The 23,970-nt window shown below is 53.1% G+C and overlaps 7 protein-coding genes across 7 annotated transcripts; 6 read left to right on the top strand and 1 right to left on the bottom strand.

The window, feature by feature from the left end:
* Positions 1–365: 365 nt before the first annotated feature.
* On the top strand, positions 366–1,802 carry MFIFM68171_05736 (uncharacterized protein; the record flags this gene model as incomplete). The annotated part of the gene is made up of 1 exon (XM_071061156.1): positions 366–1,802. The coding sequence occupies one exon, from the start codon at positions 366–368 to the stop codon at positions 1,800–1,802; it is 1,437 nt and encodes a 478-aa protein (XP_070917257.1).
* Positions 1,803–2,161: 359 nt separating this feature from the next.
* MFIFM68171_05735 (uncharacterized protein) lies at positions 2,162–2,735 on the top strand (the record flags this gene model as incomplete). Its single annotated transcript, XM_071061155.1, has 4 exons — positions 2,162–2,294; positions 2,371–2,411; positions 2,497–2,544; positions 2,619–2,735. The coding sequence occupies 4 exons, from the start codon at positions 2,162–2,164 to the stop codon at positions 2,733–2,735; spliced, it is 339 nt and encodes a 112-aa protein (XP_070917256.1).
* Positions 2,736–3,476: 741 nt separating this feature from the next.
* Positions 3,477–3,839, top strand: MFIFM68171_05734 (uncharacterized protein; the record flags this gene model as incomplete). Its single annotated transcript, XM_071061154.1, has 1 exon — positions 3,477–3,839. The coding sequence occupies one exon, from the start codon at positions 3,477–3,479 to the stop codon at positions 3,837–3,839; it is 363 nt and encodes a 120-aa protein (XP_070917255.1).
* A 539-nt stretch (positions 3,840–4,378) lies between these two features.
* Positions 4,379–4,972, top strand: MFIFM68171_05733 (uncharacterized protein; the record flags this gene model as incomplete). The annotated part of the gene is made up of 1 exon (XM_071061153.1): positions 4,379–4,972. One exon carries the CDS (start codon positions 4,379–4,381, stop codon positions 4,970–4,972), a length of 594 nt encoding a protein of 197 aa, XP_070917254.1.
* Positions 4,973–6,990: 2,018 nt separating this feature from the next.
* Positions 6,991–8,995, bottom strand: MFIFM68171_05732 (uncharacterized protein; the record flags this gene model as incomplete). Its single annotated transcript, XM_071061152.1, has 3 exons — positions 6,991–7,279; positions 7,368–7,608; positions 7,672–8,995. The coding sequence occupies 3 exons, from the start codon at positions 8,993–8,995 to the stop codon at positions 6,991–6,993; spliced, it is 1,854 nt and encodes a 617-aa protein (XP_070917253.1).
* Positions 8,996–9,849: 854 nt separating this feature from the next.
* Positions 9,850–11,321, top strand: MFIFM68171_05731 (uncharacterized protein; the record flags this gene model as incomplete). The annotated part of the gene is made up of 8 exons (XM_071061151.1): positions 9,850–10,065; positions 10,125–10,329; positions 10,400–10,457; positions 10,517–10,566; positions 10,622–10,960; positions 11,014–11,109; positions 11,170–11,193; positions 11,245–11,321. 8 exons carry the CDS (start codon positions 9,850–9,852, stop codon positions 11,319–11,321), a joined length of 1,065 nt encoding a protein of 354 aa, XP_070917252.1.
* Positions 11,322–12,199: 878 nt separating this feature from the next.
* Positions 12,200–17,203, top strand: MFIFM68171_05730 (uncharacterized protein; the record flags this gene model as incomplete). Its single annotated transcript, XM_071061150.1, has 10 exons — positions 12,200–12,784; positions 12,835–12,937; positions 13,005–13,063; positions 13,118–13,246; positions 13,302–13,464; positions 13,517–13,582; positions 13,659–13,744; positions 13,806–16,069; positions 16,317–16,386; positions 16,562–17,203. The coding sequence occupies 10 exons, from the start codon at positions 12,200–12,202 to the stop codon at positions 17,201–17,203; spliced, it is 4,167 nt and encodes a 1,388-aa protein (XP_070917251.1).
* Between the last annotated feature and the right edge of the window lie 6,767 nt (positions 17,204–23,970).

Below are 23,970 nucleotides of genomic sequence, written 5' to 3'. Positions count from 1 at the left end.
TCTTCTACTTTGGAATGCTGGGCGTGTTGTGCAGGGAGCCCGGCACAAGCTCGTTGCACAGAGGCTGAGTTCGTCCGACGCATGCGGGCAAGGTAGGCCCTCCCTTCGTGCCAAGGAAAGCCACAATTGAGTAGTCTGCTTCGGCCGAAGTCAGTTGACAGGAGCACAACTTACGGAAAGGGCAACGACGACGTCAAGTGACGAAGAGCCACGAGCAAATCTGCATTGTTAACCACCACACACCCCCCCGCCCCTGTCTCGGTTCTGCCGTGACGAGGCAGACTCCAGAGCACAAAATCGAGCATCTTATGCAATAATTACGCTCCTCTATTCCAAGATTTTAGTGTTACCATAACATCATCGCCATGGAGTCGGCTAACGAAATCATCGGCAGTGAGCATAGCAACCGAGGCACGTCTCCATCCACAGCGCATGTGCCAGGCGCAACACGGCAGCCCATCGTCATCCTCTGCGACGGCACATGGTGCGGCCGCGAAACGGGAACCGAGACCAACATCTACCGACTGGCGAATATCTTTGGCATTCCCACAGGGGACCCCGATTCAGAAGACGAACATAAGCAGACGCAGGGGAACATCATCGGCCGCTACCGCAACGGCGTCGGATTGAACAGCACCCTGATCGACTACTTCTTCAACGGCATCACGGCGCAAGACTTAGCCGTGGAATGTACAAGCGTCTATAAATTCATCGTGGAGCACTACACGCCCGACCATGAGATTTGGCTGTTCGGCCTCAGCCGCGGCGCGTACACGGTGCGTTGCGTGGCGGGGATGATCAACAACTGCGGAATCCTCAAGCTCCGGGACGGCGTCTGCCCACACAACCTTGATACCTTCTGCAAGGCGGTCTACCGCAGATACCGCTCGCGCCACCTGATCAACCATCCGCGCTCCGAGCAGTCCATACAGTTCCGCAGGGCCAAATCCTGGCCACTGATCGGAGACGAGGAGGAGGGAGAGCCACGCCGGCCGCCGCCGGTGCGCTTCATGGGCATCTTGGACACGGTGGGCAGCCTGGGGATCCCAAACTTCACGGGCGGCGTCGGGCTCGAGTGGCCCGAGTTCTACGACAACGTCGTGTCGTCGGTCGTGCAGGAGGTCGGCCACCTGGTGTCGCAGCACGACCGGCTGTACATCTTCCAGCCGTGCCTCGCCAGCCGGAAGTGCGACCGGCACCAGAGACCGGAGCAGTGCGACAGCGACTGCAGGGCGAGTTGGGGCATACGCGAGCACTGGCTTCCCGGCATGCACTACGACCTGGGACGGCAGCGGTTCCGGTTCTGGCGGATCGGCACCACCTGGATGGAGAAGTGGTTCGCCCGCTGCTCCCTCGTTGTCGAGCCGAACCAGGTGCTGGCGGACCTTGCGCTCTACAAGATGCTCACTCTCATGCCGGAGATCAACGATGCCAGGGTGGAGCAGGCGGTTTCGGCCCAGATCGCGTTGCTGAGCCAGAGCATGCGGGCTCCTGGGATGTACAAAGGGAGCGGCGATGTGTATGACAAGATTCTCGAGTATGGGCCGTTTGGGAGGCTCCTGCGCAAGTGGCGGGCGCTGTATTGGGGCATCGAGAAGCTGATTGCGACGGCGCCGGCGCTGTGGGAGTTGTTCTTTGCGCGCAGGTGCCGGTTGATTCCCGATGCACAGGCAACGGTGTTTGATTACGACGTGCCGTTTTCTCCCATCTCGGAGACACGTTCGTTTGACGAGCTGGCGGACATTTCAGCCGAGAGATACCCTTCGAACGCGGTTCAGGTGTGGCGTTGGGCAAGGGCCTGAGTTAGTTGTAGCCGTCTCTATCTTCGTAACATTATTCTGTCTCTTAGCCAGCGAATCGCCAGCGATCCTTTCCCGACAGAGATCTGACCTCGCCAATGCCCCTATTGCATGTCCCACAAAGCAGAAGAAAGTCGGTGTCGATGACGACCATCGGCAGACAGAGGTCCACCAAGCATGACGTCGAATTGCGGGGCGCCCACTTACACCCGTTCTTTGAAGGCCTGGGCAAGACGGCACAATGACATAAGGATAAAAGGTCCCCCCGGGTATCAAAACAACACCCCATCCTCTCCTCCTACGCTGGTCTACCATTCCAAATTCGAAATAGCTGGAGGAAACATCACTCGATAACCATCAACATGTCGTACCAAGGCAACTCAAACGTCGGGTTTCGCTCGCTCTACGGGTCACAAAATCAGCGCAACACCAAGCAGTCGGATATCGACGAGCTGACAAGGCGTACGGGGGAGAATGTGAAGGGTTTTTTGCCGAGTAAGTGTGCGGAAGGGCGAGCAAGTCACCACCAGGAAAACAAAAAACAAAGGGCTAACCTACCCGGCGCCGGCAGAAGATCAACAAGGCGAAGTCGACCGGCTCTACGAACAAGAGGTCGGCAGTTCCGCACTACTCCTCGCCCAGGACTTTTTCCTTGTGTGTCCAATTGGCTGACATGGTGTTCTTTCGGGAATCTAAGATGCAGAGGAAGAAGAACGAAGCCATCAAGAAGGACCCCACCCTTGCCGTGAGTGCTGCCGCTAGCGTGCTGTTTTTGTACTGTACCCCCCTGAGATCTGACTCGGAAACCGAGAGCAACAGGCGCAGTTCCACGACAACAGGCCGCACAAGGGCGCCATGATCGACAAGGAGCTGCAGGAGGAGGACGAGGCGATGCTGAAGAAGAAGGATGACGCCCTGGCGGGGAAGAAGTATTGAGCGGGGACCTCGTCATCGAACGGTTTTGGAGTGTGGTGTCGGATCGCGCATGTTGGCTAGGCAGAGGGGAGTTAGTGCAATGGAAAGCGAGTATTGAAGACGAGTAAAAACCAGCTTGGAATGCTGTTTTGATCCTTGGGAGTGGGGAATTTTCTGCTTACTCGCAAAAGTGAAACTTGTTTGGGATGATGATGGGTGTGGGGGTTGTTGGGCCGGATGAAGGCATCTCTGTTGGCAAACATCACAACCAGGAATCGCGGGCGGGGGGTTGGCTGGCCAAACGAAGAATGTTGTAGAGCGTGTGGATGTGCGGGATGGGTCGAGTGGTGCAAAGGAGATGGGCCTCGTGGTTCCGGGAGGTGCGGCTTCCGATAACCTCTGGTTGAGCAAAGACGTTCCCAGACTGTCGCCGGGGGCACCTCCCATTTTTTGGAGCCCACAGGTTCGATTCAAAGATCAAACAATACTTCTGATTCTTTTTAGCCTTTTTACTGCATTGATATGCTCTCCGGCGTGATTACAACAATAGATTGCAGCCTACACCTGCCTTAGTGCAAGGGCCTCATATCGATGACAACGCAAAGCTTTCGTACTAATTATCTCGTCAAAATTCCCCCAGTCCTCTCATTCGCTTCAATCTGGTTTATTTTTATCGTTCTCCCGAGCCTGCGCTTTCACCAGTCGTCCCCTAAGCCCATTTCGAGACAATCTATAATTACAACCGATCTATCTCGCGACACGATGCCGAACAGGTTTAATCCCAAGCGGGCTATTTCGTTTCATGGGATTTCTCTGGAGCCTGGAAAACCATTTAGTAGCCACGTTCTGACAGAAAGAGTTTACGGGCTTCTTCTTGGTCCTGGGTACCCGCAAGCCGACCAACATAGCTTGCATGAGCGGCGACTGCGGGCGACTACAATACTTCTGGCCATCTTCTCGGCTTGTCTTGGGCGTGTCGAGACGTTTCTCTCTCTCCAAAACTCCGCGCTCGGTTGGCAGATTGTGGCGGCAGACCTGGCCGAGACCCACGGATCTGGGCTTGCAGGGCCCGAGGTCGAGGAGCTGGTCCGCGTCTTTGCCGACGCTCGCAGCACTTATTCTTGACCTCAACCATGCTCAATTCCGAGAACGATTCCAGGACAGCGATGACTTTTCCTCTAGCAATCTCACAAACATGATTGATCAGTGGCTCAGCGCGATGCGACAGGAGAACCGGCCGCTCGTTGGCATCCAAATTTCGGGCCAGCAGCCACCCGAGTTAGTCCGACTCCCCGCTTCGTCGGCCGCCTCGTTGGAAAGCGGCATGTCCCGGCTCGGTTTGCAGGACTGGACGGCTCACGGGGAATCCGTCTCTCCTCTCTCTTCCGCTGCCGCCGACTCGCAATCCTGGCCCCCCCAACACCTTGCCCCTGCCGACGTCCAACTCCTCAATCACCCTAAGATCCGGGGGAGGCTAACAGGCGTTACCTGGCAAAGCAGGAGTCCGATGCCCAACCTCCCCACCGAAAAAAACAGACCCTGTTGGCCTGCGCCTATTCGTCAGCTGGCTGGGGGTGGCACACACCCCCCCCGAAAGCAGGTCCGCCCTGTACCTGGCGCCCATCGCTTTTATGGACAACGGGGAACGAAAGGCCTGGTACCACATGTCCGGAAACCAATCCAAGATTTTCGGCCATGTCGGCGGATTTCTCGAATACGCCGCTGACGCCTTCAAAACTGGGAAGGAGAGCGTGCGCGCGTTGTTTACACCGGTTTTCGCCACGATCCACGAAGCCCGGAACATCATCAACGCTACCGAGAGCTCCGCGCATGACGTCTTCAACCAGCACCACGATCTCCGCCGGTTCGGTGCCAGCATTCTCATCCGCCTTGTCGAGCGCAACTACGTCAAAGGGATTCAGGTCGCTCTCTTCTGCGCGTGGGACACACATTTCTGGATCAAGGACAGCTGGAGGGATTACGAGTGGCGCCTGCGGATATGGAAAGACAATGTAATCGCTGCGGTGGATGCGTGGGCCATGGAGCACAACGTCGTCGTCCGCGAGGGATACACGGGCGGTTCGCGACTGGTGCGCGAGGACAGAGACCCCGACTCGATGGAGATGGCAGCGAACTGGCTCTTCAACGTGGTTACGGCTCCGGAGAAAACGCTTCCAAATACTGGCAAGGATGTGCGTAGTATATCGGAAAACTTTGCTGGCGCATCATACTTGGGTTTTGAGTTGATGATACCCTGAGGAGAGGTAGACAAGAGTCATATTGGGAGGGGAAGGTTTACTGAATACACATAATACAGTCCCATCAATGCATTGGTGCCGTGCTACTTTCTTGCACGAATGGTTTCGGGTAGACGCGGGGACATGGCATCACTGCGAATGTTCACATTCACACCCCCAAGCAAATGTCTCCCACGACGACGCGCGGGAAGAAGCACCCTAAGTTCCTCTCGGGAAATCCTAGACAATCACCATATCGAGCATTAACTTGGCAATATCTGTGTCCTGTCGAGCAAAGGCAACCACGACCACACCGTTCCCAAGTACCTTACCGAGACTTTATCTACATGTATAGAACAGACATTTGCCAGCACCCGGATGCCGCTCCGACACATTCATGTGGGCACCAGACACAACAAAATGGAGTGTCACGATCATGACATCCAACCGGCTGTTGCATTTGCAGGTTTGCACTCCTAAGGTACAATCTCTAAAGTCGCATTGTTTCCGATACAGCGACGGAAAGGAGCAGACGATGAAGGTGGGCCGCCAAGGCGGAGCGATAGCACGGAGATCGGAGGAAGCGGGAAAAAAAACCGGGGCTGGGGGCGGTGGGAATCTTCTGTCGAGTCCTGCAAGGCCTGTTAATATGGGTGAGGACAAGATTAAGGACTTTTGAAAGTAATAGCCGCTCGGGAAGTCACGTCGCTTTATCTGTTGCGCAATTGTTGCTTTTCCTCCTTAATTTCTAGCTCCTCCGTTACCCGCGAAATCAGTTGGTCGATATTGCCGAAGTTGCGCTCAGAGCGAATTGCGAAGCGATCATTCTTGCGGATTCCGTCAATAATCCGTAGGTACGAATTTCCTTACCGGCTCTTTCAGCTGCCCCTCCAGCACCACCGCGCCCGTGCCCGGCTTTTCTACAGCCTAGTATCGCGTCTACCGGCGTGGAATGTTTCGCTTCCATATCTTTGAGCCCATCCGGCAACCCCGCCTCCGTTCCCTCCGCTGCTGTTGTCAGTAGCGTCCGCCGAGTTGGCTGCTCGACTGTATCCCGTACATCTACTTCAACTACTTTGGATAAATGACTATTAAAGGTTTCCCTCTCTTTCCGATTCATTTTGTAAGGGTAATCTTGTCTTCTGACCGCACGTCATCAGACCGCGCCTTGAGAATCCCCTCAGCCTCCGCTCTTGCGAGCATCTCTTAATACAAAATTCTCCGATAGATCTGGACTCAAAATGTGACAAGGGCTGATATATCAGGGCTTGGAAAGCACCACAGATCCAAGAATTTAGGCGGAAAGAGAGGATCGTAAATTCAATCCTGTCACACGCGCATGGCGCTCGCCAGGCACTGCGGGAAGTGCACTTAAAAGTCAGCGTACCCACTTACGGGACACCCCCACATCCGGGACACCCCCACATCCGGGACACCCCCACATCCGGGACAGTGTCCAAGACCCACACCAAAATCTATACCCTGCCTTACCTATTTTACCTTCTTTTTCCCCGAACTAATATACAGGGGGCCGCTAAACTACTACTATCACTACTACTTTCTAACCCGCTCTCTTCATCCAGGCTATCTTCAATACAGCCGGCCATTTGAGTTTGATAGACTTCGCTGACTGAGGCAAACTTGGTATTTGGTTCAATTTCGACCCTCTTCCTTTTAATAGGCCGGATATTCTCAATCTAGGCTTTTAGAGCCTCATTTTTGTACCATAGCTTGGCTAATTCAAAGCCCTGTCGTGGAAGCCTGTAATGACTCGCAGTTTGAGACGGCCCTCTCGGCTTGACCACTCATTTGCAGAAGACGCAAACGCCGCCTCTATGAATCCCTCTATGAACCGAGGTTCAATGGGTATAGAAGGCTAGACCAGCTTTCTTCTCGTCTTCTACGGGACACTTTTTGTTTGTAGCAACTGCCATTTCGAATCATCCAGTTCATTCTCCCCCAGATATTTGGATGTCCCAGGTCGGTAGCTTATCAAAGGCCAGGGCTGAACCAACCGAAACCCAGCAACGTTTGGTGGATCACTCTTCCTGTAGCACTAGGAACCGCGCCACAACACCTCCCGCAGCCAAGATATTCAGGGCATCGAGCTTGTGGCCGAACAACTCATACGACGCGCACGAGGCCCTGAACAGCTCCTCATACCATTCTCGCCTTGCTGCCGGGCTCGCCCAGATCAGCGCCCCCGTGAAGAGCTGCTGCTGCTGAGACCCGTCCTGACGCTCGGTGGCTTCGGCAGGCTGCCAGCCCCCTGCATCGATGACTGTGCACGCGGTGGGAATTCCCGCTACTACCGAGGGTTCCGTCATACTTTTGTTTTTCGGCAGGACCGGGAGGCGTTCGGTTAGTTGAAACCGTTTGCGTGATGAGTAAGTGGATTGGGGGACGGGTAACGAACCGGACAAAGGCGCCATAGGCATGCTCGAATAGTTGGTGTTCCAGAGCGCCCAGTGCGACATGGAAGCAGGTCAACTCGAGATAATCTACCCCGTCGAGCAACAGACCTACCGGGTCTCGGGCCATGGGGAAAGCCTGGTGTGTTAGCGGCGCTGCCAGGTGGACTGACGATGCGGCGAATTCGTCCAAGATCCGACGATACTCGCGCAAAACAACTGCTCGCGCTTGTTGGTCCTCCCAGACTAGAACAACCCGGTCAGTTAACACAATCGGTGAGACTGGATAATTGGGTGGTGCCTCCTGACCTGTCAGCACGGCAGCCTTCGCTTCGTCTTCCACATCACGAGCCCAGAGGGCTTTGACGAACCCCGGCAATGCGCCCATCTCGGTATTGAGCTGGCTGTATATGCGAGGACCCTGAGTCGGCAAGGCTCCGGGGTTAACTTGCATCCAAATGACGTCCACGAGGTGATAGCCATAGTAGCCCTCCCATGTGCGCCGCCATTCCGGGATCATGGGTATATTGCCGTCGTACAGCTCGCCTTGAGATATGAATGAGCCCTGTGGAGATGGGAACCACCGCGTCCCTGCCCTTGCATCGCTTATGCTGCGGGCGAGGGCTTGTCTTGCATGCTCTCTGAGGTTGGCGAGGTCCGCGCTGCATCGTCGCGGAAAGCCCACTTCGAGAATAGACGCCAGGCTGCTCAGGGACGCGGCTGGCTGCCGCATTGAATCATGATCTCCTTCTTGTTGTTGTAGGACCTGGTTGATGAGTTGGACCGCTTTTCTTGAGATTGCTGGCCCATCACGACCGTCGCGAGAAGACAGCAGTGAAGCTCGTAGGCGGTCACATAGATGCTCAGCCTGATGGCTGTCGTAGCGTACTCCATCCCAGGCGAGAAACGCGGTGAAAGTGGCCGCCTTTTTCGCGGCGGCAGCTTCAGCTGGTGTTGGATCGAAGAATGTCGACGCATTGTTCTCGAGCCACACGGCATGAGAGTGTCGGAGGAGGCCGTCACACCGGTTGGCGACCGAAGCAACCAGGGCTTCCCAGCTCTCTTCGAAGGCTGACCGACGGTCTGGCAACGATGCACTTTCGGCATCGAAGGTGACGGATATAACATCCACCACGGTAGCTCCTCCGTCTGGGGCGTCGCCGAGGCGTGGCGCGCCCGGTGCGCTTACTTTCGCGCAGCGGTTCGAAGCGCTCGAACCAAGCAGCCCAATGAGAGGGCTAAAGCCCAGGGAGTGTTGGAACTTCCGCCAGGCGGCCGTGCTGTCCCAGTGAATATTGCAGAACAAGGCGGGCGGAGGATCCCCCAGGAGCGGCCCCCATTCGACGGCGCAACAGCCCGGGATGGAGGTGGTGTAACGCAACGCGGCGTCCCAGAGCTTCCGGGGCGGTCTAGAATCATCTCGGACGTCAAATCCGGGCTTCAAGGGAAACTCAAGGATGCTGAGAATCCGTGTTTGTGGGCTTTCGTCTGGCCCTGCTTCTCCGGGGCGGATCCGGCTCCAGAGCACGCCGTCGACAGCGGGACCGAAGCGTGGTATGGCGTGACGTCGCGCTTCAAGTTGAAGTTGAAGCTGCATCTCTCGCGCTCGAATGTACTCCTCTTGGTCCGCCATGATTGATTTGGTGGCAGTCCTGGATGTGAGGGCGACGACCACCACCACGCAGGTTATGCAGCGTCAGCTGAGATGATCTTCAAAATAGAGGGTATGACGTGGTTTGTAATGGAGGACTCGGGTGGGTGAGCAGCATACCAAACCAAAGGGGATCGAGGTGTCGATGTCGAGTGGTTCGGTAGTGGCAAACGAAGCCCGCTGGAGCCTCCCCTGTGAGCCTGATCTACAGCGGGGTCAGGCAACAGCAGCGGCCGCAGGACTGAGGGCACTGATCACCCACCGCAATCAAATAAAATTACCTTCCAGGGCAAGCAGAAGATCACCGCACTCGGAACTGGCGGCACTCTACAAAACGTAGTAGAGGTGACCGACAGTTCGCACTTGCGTGGGAGTCAGGGATCCCGAATCCCCGTTTGCATAGTCGCTTGAAAACAGGTCATCCGCGTTACACGGTTACACTGCGGGACGTCACCGTACAGGAAAAGCGTGAAATCTACCGTAAATGATAGGTCTCTCTACGAAACGAGCTTCGAGATCGATGTGCCGTTCCGACCGACGTATCTCCATGTACTCCAGCTCCGAGTCCCGTGTTCAGCAGAGAAACCGCGTTTGTGTCATGATTTGCATTTCTTCAGCAAATCAACCGCTCGCTTTCGATCCTGCGATTCTTTTTCTATTCTGGGTTAGTTCAAGGACCATGGCTATTCTGCCGACTTACTGACCGTGATTGATCTCTCGGGTGTTAATTATCCTTCTCGTTCGCGAAAGCGCTGCTCCAAGGTGAACCCGGCTGCCTGCAAGCCTTAACCTCGAGCATCCTTACCTAACGATCCGAAGTGAGAAAAGGGAACGGCATGCGGAAGCACTCCCTCATCAGCTTCGCCTGCTATGGCGTGGCCATCGTCCTCTCGTGGCTGCCAGGCACATGGTCGGCACCGCTCAACACCACGGAAGATGAGCCCAGCTACTCACCTGGCAGCTCCCTGATGAAACGCAGCATTTCCGTGTTTGCCTGCACCGGGAGCTGGTTGACGTCGGTCAACTCGGCCACGGCCGAAGCGCTGGACATTGTGAGACGGCTCCCCTTCAGACAAAAATGTGGCCACGTCTTCTCATATGGGAGTCGCAGATCAACTATGCCATTCCGCGCTTCGAGGCGCTTCTGGCGAATCTGAATTCGAGTCCTGTGCCGAGCATCATTGGCATGAGTCCCGCCGACAGGACTGTGTTCCAGACTTACGAAGCATTCTTTGGCCAGTCGTATTTTGGCACCAACACGCAGACAAACAGGAACAAGAACGCTGCTGCCATTAGACGGCTGAATGGACTTATCAGTATGTTATCCTCGCCTGCTATCATCATACTGATCACACAAAAAGACGGAGGCTGAACTCGGGGCATCAGGGACTGCGCAGCGTATCCAAACCGCACTGCAGAACCCTGCTAGGGTGAACGTCGAAATGTATCTATTGATCTGCCCATCTCACCCCACAATCTCATGAGCTGACCTTGACCGTCTAGTTGGTGCGGCGACTATTTCCTCCGGGACACGGGCCCATGGGTTGATCAGGGTGCGTTACATTGTTGAACCAATATCGGAAGGTCCGAAGCTAAGCCAACAAACAGGATCCGGTCCCACCAAGTTCGACAGTCGCAGATGGGCTTCCCATGGAGTAGGCGAGTGGGTATCCCTTCAAACGTGCGCAGACAGCCCAGGTACGAGCGCGTACACCTATCACACCAATTCGCCTCCTTTCAGTAGAGAGTCGGTCATTGTGCTCTGCCAGGACTACTTGCCCGTTTGGACCGCCAGATACAACGATGGAGATAGCGTCGGGAGGTACCACAACGGCGCGCCCGTGGTCACCAATACGTACCAGATGGATTATCTCTGGGGGTACTTGCCCGCGACGCTCATCCACGAGTTTACGCATTCGCGAAGCATCATGCGCGGACTAGGCCTTGGTATGGTTATGAGCTGCGGAGGCCAGAACTTGGTACTAACACGTCGTCGACAGCTGATCAGTGCTTGATCAACCAAACACCGGCCTATCAATGGCAGTGCATCCGCCAGCTTGCTCAGGAGAACGTCGACCGGGCCGCGGCCAATTCTGGTACGCTCATCCACTGTTCACAACGTTCTACTCGAGTTATCCGTTACTAACGCAAGGCAGATTCATTCTCGCTCTTCGTAACAGGTAACTGATGAATCTGCTGCTTCCGAATGTAGCTGACTTGCAAAATACTAGCCCTCTACTTCAACCGAAACGACTGGTCGACTGGTGTTGGGCAGAACTTGGGATATTTCCCCTTGGGAGGAACTTGAAACTTTGACCGACGGACTTCGGAGGGATCCTCTCAGTGAAAAGCTGTGTCAGGTAGCTGGTGCGACTGAATTAGATTGCTCGTCGTGGAAGGCATATGTTCCTCTGAAGCAGACTCCAAGTCGAATGACATCGGATCCCACATCCCTGATTCTCTGGATCTTTCTGGTTTTCTGAGTGGCTTTACACGGGAGTGGGCAGCCAGTCAGCAAACTGTCGTTGCTGATCATTCCTTTTGGATCGAGTTTGCTAATCATGCCATCATTTTCAAATAATGCGCTGGGACCAGGGGCATGGCAGTCACGGCATCCTGATTCTACACAATCTTATTCATTATTCGTCTTTGTCGTCGCACCTGTGGACACCCTTAACCTGCTGGACCCCTATTAACTCTGGCAGAACTTGCTCTTCCAGCCGTTGTCATCTGTTACGCAAATCATTCCTCATTGTAGTGTCTGGATGTATCTACTGTGCACCAATAAAGCGGTCAGTTCGTTCCTATCAGTGACGCATTCAAATCCTGGAGAATGCTGATCAGGCAGTGTGCCACAGTCTATGTTCTGGATATAATTTGCCTCTGTCCGATCCGCGCTCTCTACTAACATGGTACATAATTACATATAGGATACAATTGGACAAATAGATTCCTTCTTATGCAGTGTTACCCCTCAACCTCTCCCCGATCTGCATCGGAGTACATCCGTGTACATCTAGGACAGACCCCGAAAAAAATATCATAGCTTGGCAAGGCAACACGGGAGCACGCGCCTGATGAGAATTGAAGATCACAGGGTATAATTTCTCTCTGCAAGCCCTCTCAACATGAATCCTGTACAGCTTCAGTGGTAATCTGCACATTGTCCATCTCACACAGGACATCATGGCTCCCTCACGTCCTCGCCTGCAGTGGCTTGCCCTCCTCTCATTCGTCGTCCTTTTCACTCAGGCTCTTCTTGACACCAGTGACATCAGCAGACAAGCCACTGAGCAAAACATTGCTCGACGCAGAGCCCTTCAGGCTGAGCTTCGCGCTGACACGGCTGCCTCTATCAAGGTGACGCTCAACAAACACGCAAGTGTCAGCGCCGAGCACGTCTCCAACGCCAGAGCGGTGGTTGCTAAAGCCCTCAATAGGGTGACTACGTCAAACAAGGAGCGCAGGGAGCATTGGTCCCACGCCCGCCGAGATGCCGGCCCTAACCATTACCGCGTCACTCCGGACGTTGCTGCTGCTGCGGCCCTTGTTGCCGAGATAGACGCTGCTGCTGAGCACAAGAATGGCACTCTGTACAAGGACTACTCCCGCTTTGACACGCTGAGCAAGCGACAGCCACCGGAAGTGCGCGCTGGCGGCTACTGGATGGCGAATCTTGAGAACCTCGGGACGCAACCGTTTAGCCGTGATGTTTCGTACAAGGTTTTCCGCAATGTTCAGGACTACGGCGCTAGAGGAGACGGACTTACTGTATATCCAATGTTATCCCTACTGATGGATAGTCTACTAATTCGAACTAGGATGACACCGCTGCCATTAACAGAGCTATTGCCGACGGCAACCGCTGTGGTCAAGACTGCTATAGCTCGAGTGTAAAGAGTGCTGTGGTCTACTTCCCCCCAGGTAAGCGTCACCGTTCTTGTTTCTTCCGCTCCGTCCGAAATCAGTTGGCTAACAGGGCTGCATATAGGAACATACCTCGTGAGTGGCTCGATCGTGTCATACTTTCACACACAGCTCGTTGGCGACGTGAGTTGGACTCAAAACTACTTACTTCTCTATTTTTCTTGCTAACCAATATAGCCAACCAATCTCCCCGTTATCAAAGCAGCCGCCTCCTTTGTTGGGCTCGGTGTTATCAGCACCAACGTCTATAATCCCAATGGCGGTACGGGCCCCGATGGCAATGCTCAGCAATGGTACCTCAACACGGTTTGTACTCTTCCTTCCAACGTTGCCAAGAGAATCCATACTGATCATGCTACAGGCCAACCTCTACCGTCAGATTCGCAACTTCATTATCGACATCACCGCGACAGACCAGGGTGCATACGTTGCAGCTCTGCACTACCAAGTCGCACAAGCGACGAGTTTGACCAACATCAAGTTCGTCGCCTCACAGGAAGCCGGTACAACGCAGCAGGCTATATGTAAGCGGAAATGTGACGACTAGGGAGGACGACTACGTTAACAAAGCTGTAGATGCCGAGAACGGCAGCGGCGGCTTCATCAGTGATTTGACCTTCGAAGGCGGTGCATTCGGTATTTGTGAGTGAACCGACAGTCCAGTCGAGAATCGATCGGGCCATCAAGGATATCTCGTTGATAATCCCTTCTATATTAGATGGTGGAAGCCAACAGTTCACTGCCGCGCGGATGCAGTTTATCAACTGCGTTATAGCTATCAAGCTTATCTGGGACTGGGGCTGGGTACGTTCCAATTTGATATAGCTAGTGATGCCGATTCTCTCTAACGTTTCCGGAAATATAGGTCTGGAGAGAGATCAAGATCTCGGGCTCAAGGACCGGTATCAGCCTTCTCTCAGAAGACGGCGTGCGCCGTACAGGCTCCCTGTTGGTGCAAGACTCGACCTTTACCGACACGGACACCGCTATCCTTACATTCCCCCCTGCGGCCAAGGAGAAGGCGGGTACAACTAGCATTACACTCGATAATGTCGCCTTCTCCAATGTCCAAGCGGCCGTTGCGGACAACGCCGGAAAGACCTGGCTCGCTGGTAGCGTGGGCAGAGTCGATACCTATACCATTGGACCGGCTTTCTTCAACGCTGGTAGCGACGGCGACAGCGGTAACTACACGCTTGACACTACGTCCAAGACGCCTCGCCTCGAAACGCTCACTAGGGCTAACAACAACGAGCTCCCGAAGACGCCGTATTTCTCGAGGCAGAAACCGCTCTATGAAGGTGCTACTATTGTTCAGATGAAGCGGCATGCGAAGGGAGACGGCGTCACGGATGATACAGCCGACTTCCAACGCGTCATCAATCAGTACGCAGGAACCGGCACCGTCATCTTTGTAGACGCCGGCTCGTACATCCTCACAGACACCATCACCATCCCCCCCGGAACAAAGATGGTTGGCCAATGCTGGTCTCAGCTCGTCGCCTCTGGCGCCAAGTTCCAAAATGCTTCCAATCCGCACGTCCTGTTCCGCGTTGGCGCCGAGGGTGGCGAGACCGGGAATGTTGAGATCCAAGACTTGCTCTTCACCACCAGGGGGCCAACCGCCGGTCTCGTAGCCGTCGAGTGGAACATGGAGGCCGATGGCAAGGGCACCGCCGCTATGTGGGACTGCCATGTCCGCATCGGCGGAGCCGACGGCACCGACCTCTCCGCCGCCGACTGTCCGGCCGTTACCTCCGGCACGAACCAAAAGTGCATCGCGGGTTCCGTGATGTTTCACATGAGGCCCACTGCCGGCGCTTATATCGAGAACATGTGGCTCTGGACTGCAGATCACGATCTGGACGACAAGAACATGGCTCGGATCTCCGTGTACGTCGCGCGTGGCATGCTGATCGAAAGCGTCAAACCCGTCTGGCTCTATGGCACGGCATCCGAGCACGCCGTCTTCTATCAGTACGAGTTTTACCAGGCCCAGGCCGTTCTCGCCGCCATGATCCAGACAGAGAGCCCGTACTACCAGCCAAACCCGCTCCCCCCGGCTCCCTTCGCAGACGCCGTCGGCGCGCTCCCCGGAGATCCAGAATACGACTGCCCGGACGGCAAACGAGAAGGCTGCGATGCTTCCTGGGCACTTCGCATGATCTCTTCTTCCAACATTACCATCGCCGGCGCTGGACTGTACTCGTGGTTCCAGACCTACGCCCAAACCTGCGTCGACAGGCAGAACTGCCAAATCGCCCTGGTGCACATGAAGGACAACTCGGGAGACATCCACCTCTGGAACCTCATCACCATCGGCGCCTTGAAAATGATCAGCTCGGATGCCGCCGGCGCACATAGCGATATCAGCGCTCTGGATTACACCAGCGTAAACCGCCACCCCTTCTGGAGCCAGCTGTCTCTTTTCCAGCCGCCTGACGTCCCTGATAATGGTGGTGGAGGAGGTGGCGGTAACAACCTCATCTACGTTGCTACGTCAATTTGGGCGCCAGGCGGCGGCGCCACGGCCTCGTGTATCCCGCCTTGCACGCTCGTGCTTCCTCCTTCACAGATTGGTTCTACCACAACAATCTCGTGGCCGCCGCTGACCACAACGTTGTTGTCTTCCGCAGCCGGTGGAGGCATCGAGACTATCACCACCACCATCTCCATTCCGGCCATCACCACGACGGCCATTGACTGGTGGCCCGTGACAGTCCACTCGGGAGATCCGAGCAACGCCGTCTTAGCCCCCGTGCAGAGCGTGAAGCCCCCTCCGGTGCACGTCAGCCTGCCCGCCAACGTAGCAACTGTGCCTCCTTCACACATCCCAGAGTACTCCGACGGCCGCCCGGTCTCTTCGTCAAGCTCCACCACGACCACGACGAACATACCCGTTTTCTTACCCACGCTGCACACGGCGACAATTCAGCCTCAGCCGACGGTTTCCGTTTCCCTGTCGACTAAGAAGCCCATCACGACTACGCTGCCTGGTTCGACGACGACCTTTGGCTCCTCGACCATCACCGTTCCTCCCATCACCACGACCGAGAGCGACTCGGGGCCGCTGCTCACATTTACCAGCGCCAGACCTACTTCGACCTGCCGCGGCGACGGATGCGGGACGTATAACTGCGACGAGTTCGGCTGCGGAGACGGAGACGGAGACGAAGACGAAGACGGTGGCGGAGGTTGTGGAACGTTCGGTTGCGGCGGCGGCTGCTCCATCTTTGGCTGCGGCGGAGGTTGTGGCTTGTTCGGATGCGGCAGCGGCTGTTTGCCCGGTGTTGGATGCCCCCCGGGAAGTGAGTGTTGCGGTCTCCGGCATGTTCAACAATCGTTACTCTCAGACTGACAATCCTTTCCAGATCAGTGTCCTCTTAACAAATGCGGCGGACCAGGATGCAAGAACGGAGGTTGCGGAACACAGCCCGAGGGGGGTTGTGAGCCGCAGACGGCAGATGATTGCACCTTGATCGTGAGCAGCACTTTGACTGAATCCCCGGGAAGATACAGTACCACCACAAGGGTAACATAATTTCTTTGACTCTTTCTCTGACACACACACACACTCTCTCTCTCTCATCATGGGTGTAACCACTAACAGCAACCAAACAGACCAACTGCCAGCCATATGCAGAGTGCGATGCCACCGACAAGACGACCACCACTACCCAAACAGAGTCGGAATCCACATTTGGAACCGTCACCGTCACCGTATCCCACCGCGACATGGACCGACAGCCGTCAAGCCTCGTCAACTCCCTCGCCTCCGAGGTCGTCAGCCAGCAGTACAGCTGGGATCTGACTCGCTTCGGGCCGATGCCGACGGGCGGCGACCCAGGCGGCGACCCCGGCGGCAAGCAGGTGCCCACTGGCCCCAACGGCGAAGCGGGCACGTACTGGACGTGGTTCGTCTCGTGGACGCAGAGCCCGGGTGCGCACGGGCTGGGCACGTACGACGGGCGACCGGACGACGAGTGCACGAACCCGGGGGAGTGGACGAATTCGAGCTACGTGGTATCGGTCTTCATCCACGACGTGGCCGAGCTCACCGTCTTCGGGGACCCGACGTGCTCGTACGACGCGATCGAGTCCTGGAAGGATCCGACCGCGGACCCGGACCTCGGCGATCTGCTCGGGACCATTACCTGCGACAAATGGAAGGACGCCAAGTGCTACCAGGCAGACTCGCTGGCGGTTCAGGACTGCAACGATTCGGTCTTTGACTTCCCGATGGCGTACTGTAACTGGGAATGAGGCTCAGGCGCCGTTGTCGCAGCTTGGCAGCGGGCAGTTGTTTGCTTTGAGCGGAGCGATCAATGTAGAGATAAAGAGATTGTAGTTATATTTAGCCAACGGCGATGGAACTGGGGAGGAAAGGGGTTCTGCTTGGACTGCTGACTCGCTCCGCGAGAATCCCTCGCTCAACCGTTCTGCGCGGTAGACGGCGGCACAGTGTTATCCAGCCGAGCTTGTTACGAACGAATCCAGTTTGATATTTGTCGCGCTCAGGAATGTCTCTAGGGAGCTCACCGCTCCTCTGTAGCACTTGGCAATGTATTATGTGAGCTCTGTCGAGCTACATTTCCTTTGTATAACGTATTTGATAAGCGAGTGCACCAGATAAGCGAATGCACCACTTTCTACGCGACGCGCCACCTCCCCACGCAACATCGACTTTTGATACGCAACCCAAGATGCCTACTACTTCAAATGAAGCCAGAGTGATCCTGGCCCTTGAAGCTCTTAAGAAGGACAAAAATCTAAGCCTCCGAGCTGCGGCTAAGATCTACAACGTGCACCATACAACTCTCTTACGACGACGCGACGGCAAGCCTGCACGACGCAATCTTCCAGCCAATTCGCACAAGCTTACAGATCAAGAAGAGGAGGCTATTGTTCGATACATCGTCGAGCTGGATACGCGAGGATTTCCGCCAAGACCATGTAGTGTTGAAGATATGGCCAACCAACTGCTACGCGTTCGCGACGCGCCCCCTGTCGGCAAACGCTGGGCATACAACTTTGTGCAACGCTATGAAAAGATCCGAAAGCATTGGGTACGTCGGTATAATTACCAAAGGGCCAAGTACGAGGATCTAAAGGTTATTGGCGACTGGTTTGCCCTCGTATAGAATACTAAGGCCAAATACAGTATTGTCGATAACGATATCTACAACTTCGACGAGACGGGGTTTATAATAGGTATCATCTGCGCGGGCATAGTGGTTACTACCTCGGATGGCCGTGGTAAGGCGAAGCTGGCCCAGCCTGGCAACCGTGAATGGGCGACGGTAATCCAAGGCATCAACGCACTCGGCTGGGCTATCCCTCCGTTTATTATTTTGGCCGCGCAGTACTACCTCCTCAACTGGTATACTGAGTGCGACCTCTCAAGCAAATAGCAGATTGCAACCACCGACAATGGCTGGACTACCAATAAGGTAGGTCTAGATTGGATCAAGCACTTCGACTACTATACAGCACCCCGAGCAAAGGGCAAATACCGGTTATTGATCCTCGACGGCCATAAGAGCCACCACTCGACCGAATTCGAGCTCTATTGCCAGAAGAACAATATTATCACACTCTATATACCTCCGCATTCCTCTCACCTCCTCCAGCCACTCGATATCGGCTGCTTTAGGCCGCTAAAGAAGGCGTATAGTCGCCAGGTTAAAGACTTGATGCGGATACATATCACCCACGTAACCAAGCTTGAGTTCCTCTGTAGCTTCCGCGAAGCCTTCTTCGCCTCTATAACGGAGAAGAATATACAGGGTGGCTTCAGAGGTGCTGGCCTTATGCCGTACGATCCAGAGAGGGTGCTTTCTAAGCTAGATATACGGCTTCGTACGCCGACACCCTTAAACTCGCGGGCCGGCACACCACAACCTTGGGTATTCCAGACACCACACAACCCTCAAGAAGCCAACGCGCAGTCAACGCTCATCAAGACTCGCATTGCCAACCACCAAAATAGCTCCCCGACGTCGATATTAGCTACTGTGGACCAGCTTACGAAAAGTACAACGGCTATGATACACGAGATGACCCTCCTTCGGTCAGAGGTTTCTGCGCTCCGCAAGGCCAACGAGGCACTAAGCAAGCGCCAGAGAGCTAAAAGAACACGCGTACAGCATAGAGGATCGCTTGCAGTACAAGATATACAGAATCAATCAGGCCAGGAGGCCGTGGCGGGGGAGGTGGCACAAGAAAAGGAGCAGGATGGTAGTGGTGCAGGGGGGGGTCGTACGAAGGTTCGGTGCTGTGGTGTGTGCGGCAAACCTGGCCATAATGCCCGTACATGCCAAGAGGTTGCAGAAGGGTCTGATTCAGCTGTTTCTGATGTAATTGTAGTTGGTTCGTAGTGTTGATGTGTTGCAATTGAAGATAGTTGTTGTTGGTTGGTAGAAAGTGGTGCATTCGCTTGTCTGGTGCACTCGCTTATCAAATACAGTATAAAATGTCTCCGTTTTCCTACAAATTACTATTTATTATTCTTCCTACACCGCTTTACCCAAAATAGGGTCTGCTAGACCTTCTACCACTAAGTACATAGGAAAACCGTGCTATAAAAGCTAGATGAAAAACCTATATCAACGAGTAATAGGAAAGCAACTGTAGTAGACGCCAGTTAGTTGCCAAAGAAAGAAAGGCCTTATACTAGGCTTTGAGGACTTCAAGTTTTCGACTTCGGATTTGTCTACTATCTTCTCCTCCTCTTCAACCTCTTTAGCTTCTAGTTCTAGCTGTTGAGCCAGGTTGTATTCTATTAAACAGCCCGAATCTATCAGTTAGCCCAAAACTCTCTTTAATAGCTAGAGGTTCCAAGAGCTCTAGCTCTATAATATAAGGCTAAGATCCTGATGGGTTTGAATTTCTGACCTTAGCTAGATTCTAGGCTTCAGTGGTATCGGACACTATACTACGAGGTGCTCTACTGTTTTCCGGCCTTCTCTATAGCTACAGTAGGGAGTAGAGAGATTCAGAACCCTTTATTGAAAAAGGAAGTCCTATTCGCTAATAGTCCCTATCTAGACCTATACTAGTAGAGAGCTCTGAGATTTAGTAAAGTCTTAGTGCTCTCGAAAGATCTTATTAGTAAAAAGTAGTTTAAGAGGACCTTTGTTGGCTAGCCTAGTAGGCTAGTCTTTAACCTCCTTTTTCTATTATATCTCCTAAGCTCTACTCAAAGCCTCTTCAACTGTAAGTCCTTGATCTAGGTTCTGACCCTAACTCTAACCTTAGCTCTATTCTTGATCTTAACTCTTGATCTAGCTTTGCTCTCTCTCTTAGCTTACCTACTGGCTAATAGTAATAGCAGCTTTTTCAAATATTGTCATCTGTTGTGGTAACAAGGCGTTATAGCTTCGTCTTCGTCTCTAGAACCTTCTATATAGCTTGTTACAAACCTCTTAGTCTTGAAGTCCCTAGATTCACAATCCTTATATATATGCTACTTAAGCTACAAGCAAAGATCTGCCTTGTAGAAGTATCTAGTTAGAGAGAAAAGGCTAACCTCTCTATCGAGCTCCCTATAACTTATAGTCTTTCGTTATTGTTAGACGTATATAGGGAGCTACGAAATCCCAAGGTTTGTACCTTAAGCTCTCTATAAAATGTCTACAATATATATACAGTTTCCTCTCTCTTAGAAGACTGATATACATATCTATCCTCTTAGGCTGACTGCCTTACTCTTTAGGAGCGATACCGCCCTAGGGAAGTAGCGATACTATATAGCTATTATATAACCAAAGTGCCCTACTAGTGCAATCTATCTATAGTTTCCTCCTGTGAGGATCAAGGATCCAAGGGTAGTAAGACCAGAGTGTCTAGGTACAAGCAGTACACGCGCAATGTAGGAGCAGAGTGCTCGTTAGGGGTCGAGTGGTGGTCTCATTAAACTCTACCTCTCTCCTAAGCTCTGTCTCCCGCCCTCTTTCTTATGCCTATGACAGTATCGCTAGGGCTTACTTCCCCGCTCTGCTGCTTTGTCGTCCTCCTTGCTAGTACGCTCCTTCGACGCTCATCTGACGCGTTATTTATGCTATTCCAGCTTAGTGCCGTTGTTGCTTCTGAGGCTCGCTTACGCTGCAGCTCCGAGGCTTCTGGACCGCACCTCATACTGGCTCCGCTCAGCCGGTCCTTACAGAGCCTCCCTCTTTCCGGGCTCCTGCCCTCAGGAGCCGCCGAGCTATATGCTCCCATAAGCGGTCACCGCCCGAATTCCGGCCACCTTAGCCGTACGCACGAACTGCGTAGTTGCCCCTCCCGTATAGCGCCTAAGGTGCCGATAACCGAAGGGTCGCTTATACTGCTGTATTTTCCCTAGCTCTTATACCTACTAGTCGTACAGGCGCTTGCAGTCTTTGGAATTTACGGGTACGCTAACGCTGCGGGCTGTAGGCGCGGGTGTGTCGGGATCGCCGCGTCGAGTTGCGTAGTAGTTAATGGAATTGCCTATTATTGCCCTCCTGCTAGGCTTAACAATAGTATATATGCAATGTCAATAACTTAGAGGTAGGGGAAAGGGAATTTTTGCTGAGGGAAGGAAGTCGGAGTTGGTGATGCGGAAGGGTTGCGCCTAGGTTACGTGGTTATAGTGTAGAGGCAGCTCTGTCTAGGCTCCTAGTAGTTATCCTCGATCTACTATCTCGCTATCTTTTTTATACCGAATTTTACTTCGTCCTAGGAAAAGTAGGCCTAGCCCTGGCCTTAGGTATAAATAGGCCTTCTCTCCTACTAATTCCTTTCCTCTTTTCTTCTTTACAGTTTTGTACTTGTAGGTTACGCCTTTTCTGCTCCTCTATCTCCTTTCTTCTTACCTGCACCTACTATACTCCTTTGTCGCTTATACTACGTATTTGTAGGCTAGTCTGCTAATTTGTTGGTAGGTTATAGTAGCCGTTACCGCTTTCGCTATACTGCTCTCGCTCTGCTACTCTCGCTCTACTTTCTATACCCCTTCCGTTTGGTCCGCTATATTGGATAAACGCTCTGTATATAGCGCCCTCGCTGCTGCTACAGGGGGTTTATACGTACTGACCTTATCTTAGGCTGAAGATGATGAAGAGCCTCCTAGCTCTTCTAAGAAGTCCAAGGTCGCCCCGGCGTTCCCTAGTTCCCCGGTAGGTTAGATCCTCCTTTTCTATACTCTTACTACTTCTGACCTACTCCTTTAGGTCGAAGACGATACTCTCCTGTCCTCTCCGGTTGCTGCTAGCACCTCTAAGGCTCGTAATAAGTTTATCGAGAGCGCCTGCTGTATCATCCTATAAGTATCCTTCTCCTTGCCGCTAGCTCTCCGTTAATTATATACAGCTACTATACGTACCTCCACTGTATACTGAAAAAGGGTCCCTCTACCAGTTATAAGAATTAGAGGAACTCCGGTACCCGCTACTCCCGCTATATATCCTACAATCATATATACCTGCCGGTAGGTCCTCCCTCCTTAGCTTACGCTACTCCTATAACGCTTGGTAGTAGCGTCTAATCCTTCTAGGTTCCTCCTGATACTCTAATTACTGTAATTCGCTTTATAGAGACCTTCGATCGTATAGAGTTCCCTAAGCCTGGCGAGTCTATAAGTTCTCCCTTCTACTTCCTCGCTATATGTTCTCTATACTAATAATACTTTCCTATCTAGACTAATACTCTCGCGATCGAGGTCTAGGAGACTGGTAATACCGCCCTGTATACGCTTAAGGATTTCGCTACTCCTACGCCCCGTTCCTCCGATCTCGCTCCCTACTGTACTAGCATTAAGTACATTAGTCGTATACTGCGCCTCTGCCGCTTTGGTAGGGTTACTGAAGGCCCGTTACTCGCCTCTCTTGGTAATACTAGTCGCTTGCCTACGTCCTCGGGCGCTACTCCTAAACTCCCTCTGCTACTAGAAATGCAGACCGCGGTTCTAACCAATATCTAGAAACGCTTAGACGATATAGAGGAGCTACTTTTACATATCGCTAATTATCTTACCCCTATAGAGGAGGAGGATACTAAGGTTGAGAGTAAGGAGGAGTAGTTAGAGCGCTGCTAATATACAGCTTTTTATAGGTTTTTTAATACCCTTTTAGACGGATCGAAGCTTTTTCCCTTGCCCTAGTATACCCTTATATACTTATGTCCTACGTCGCCTCTATACCTTTGCTAGTTCTACCTCGTACGCCCTTAACAGTAGTCCATCATCTAGGTGCTCCCTAGGTTCCTAGGTATTATCCTCAGACGGATACCCTTTCTATTTGATCAGGAACTACCTATTCTTCACTAAGCCCCTATAGTCGATAATAGCTTCTACCTCGTAATGCTACTCCTCTAACTCGACGTCGACTCTTTCGTACTGCTCTCGAGCTTATTCCTCACTGCCCTTAAATAATTCGAGTAGGGTAATTAGGAAGACTCAATAGATACGGTAATGCTACAGTAGGTCCAGTTTGTATACTATCTTCCTGTTACTAATAATCTTAAGGATCTTAAAGGGCCCTAGATACTTATCCGCAAGTATACTACTCAGGCGCCGCTACTTAAGGTACTTCGTTGAAAGCCAGACCTATTAGCCAACTTTAAATACCTTATCTTCCTGCTTACGATTATACCACTTCTCGTAGTTCTTATTAATAGCGACAAGGATATCATAGATCTTCCTATAGCTCGCTAATAGGCATTTCACTCGCTTATCTGTAGCAGGGACGGCACTCTTAGGAATTACTATAGGGTCCGAGGGATCTCGAGGGTAGAACCTATAGAGAAGAAAGGCCGGGGTTAACTGTATTGCCGTATAGTAGGAACTGTTATAGGCATACTCTGCTAAGCGTAGATAATATACCCAATCCGCTTAATCGTAGCTACAGAACGCATATAAGTAGTACTCGAGTATTTGGTTCTAGCACTCCGTCTGCCCGTCAGTCTACAAGTAATATGCGGTACTCAGGCGCCGCTTGATACCCAAGAGTTCGTATAAGGTCTTCCAGAAGGAGCTTGTAAATAGGCTGCCCCTATCGGATACGATGGAC

Source organism: Madurella fahalii, assembly GCF_045866475.1.
Source record: "Madurella fahalii IFM 68171 DNA, scaffold_3, whole genome shotgun sequence".
Classification (NCBI taxonomy): Eukaryota; Fungi; Ascomycota; class Sordariomycetes; order Sordariales; genus Madurella; species Madurella fahalii.
The sequence above is the reverse complement of the archived record's forward strand: the minus strand, read 5'-3'. Positions and strand labels throughout refer to the sequence as shown.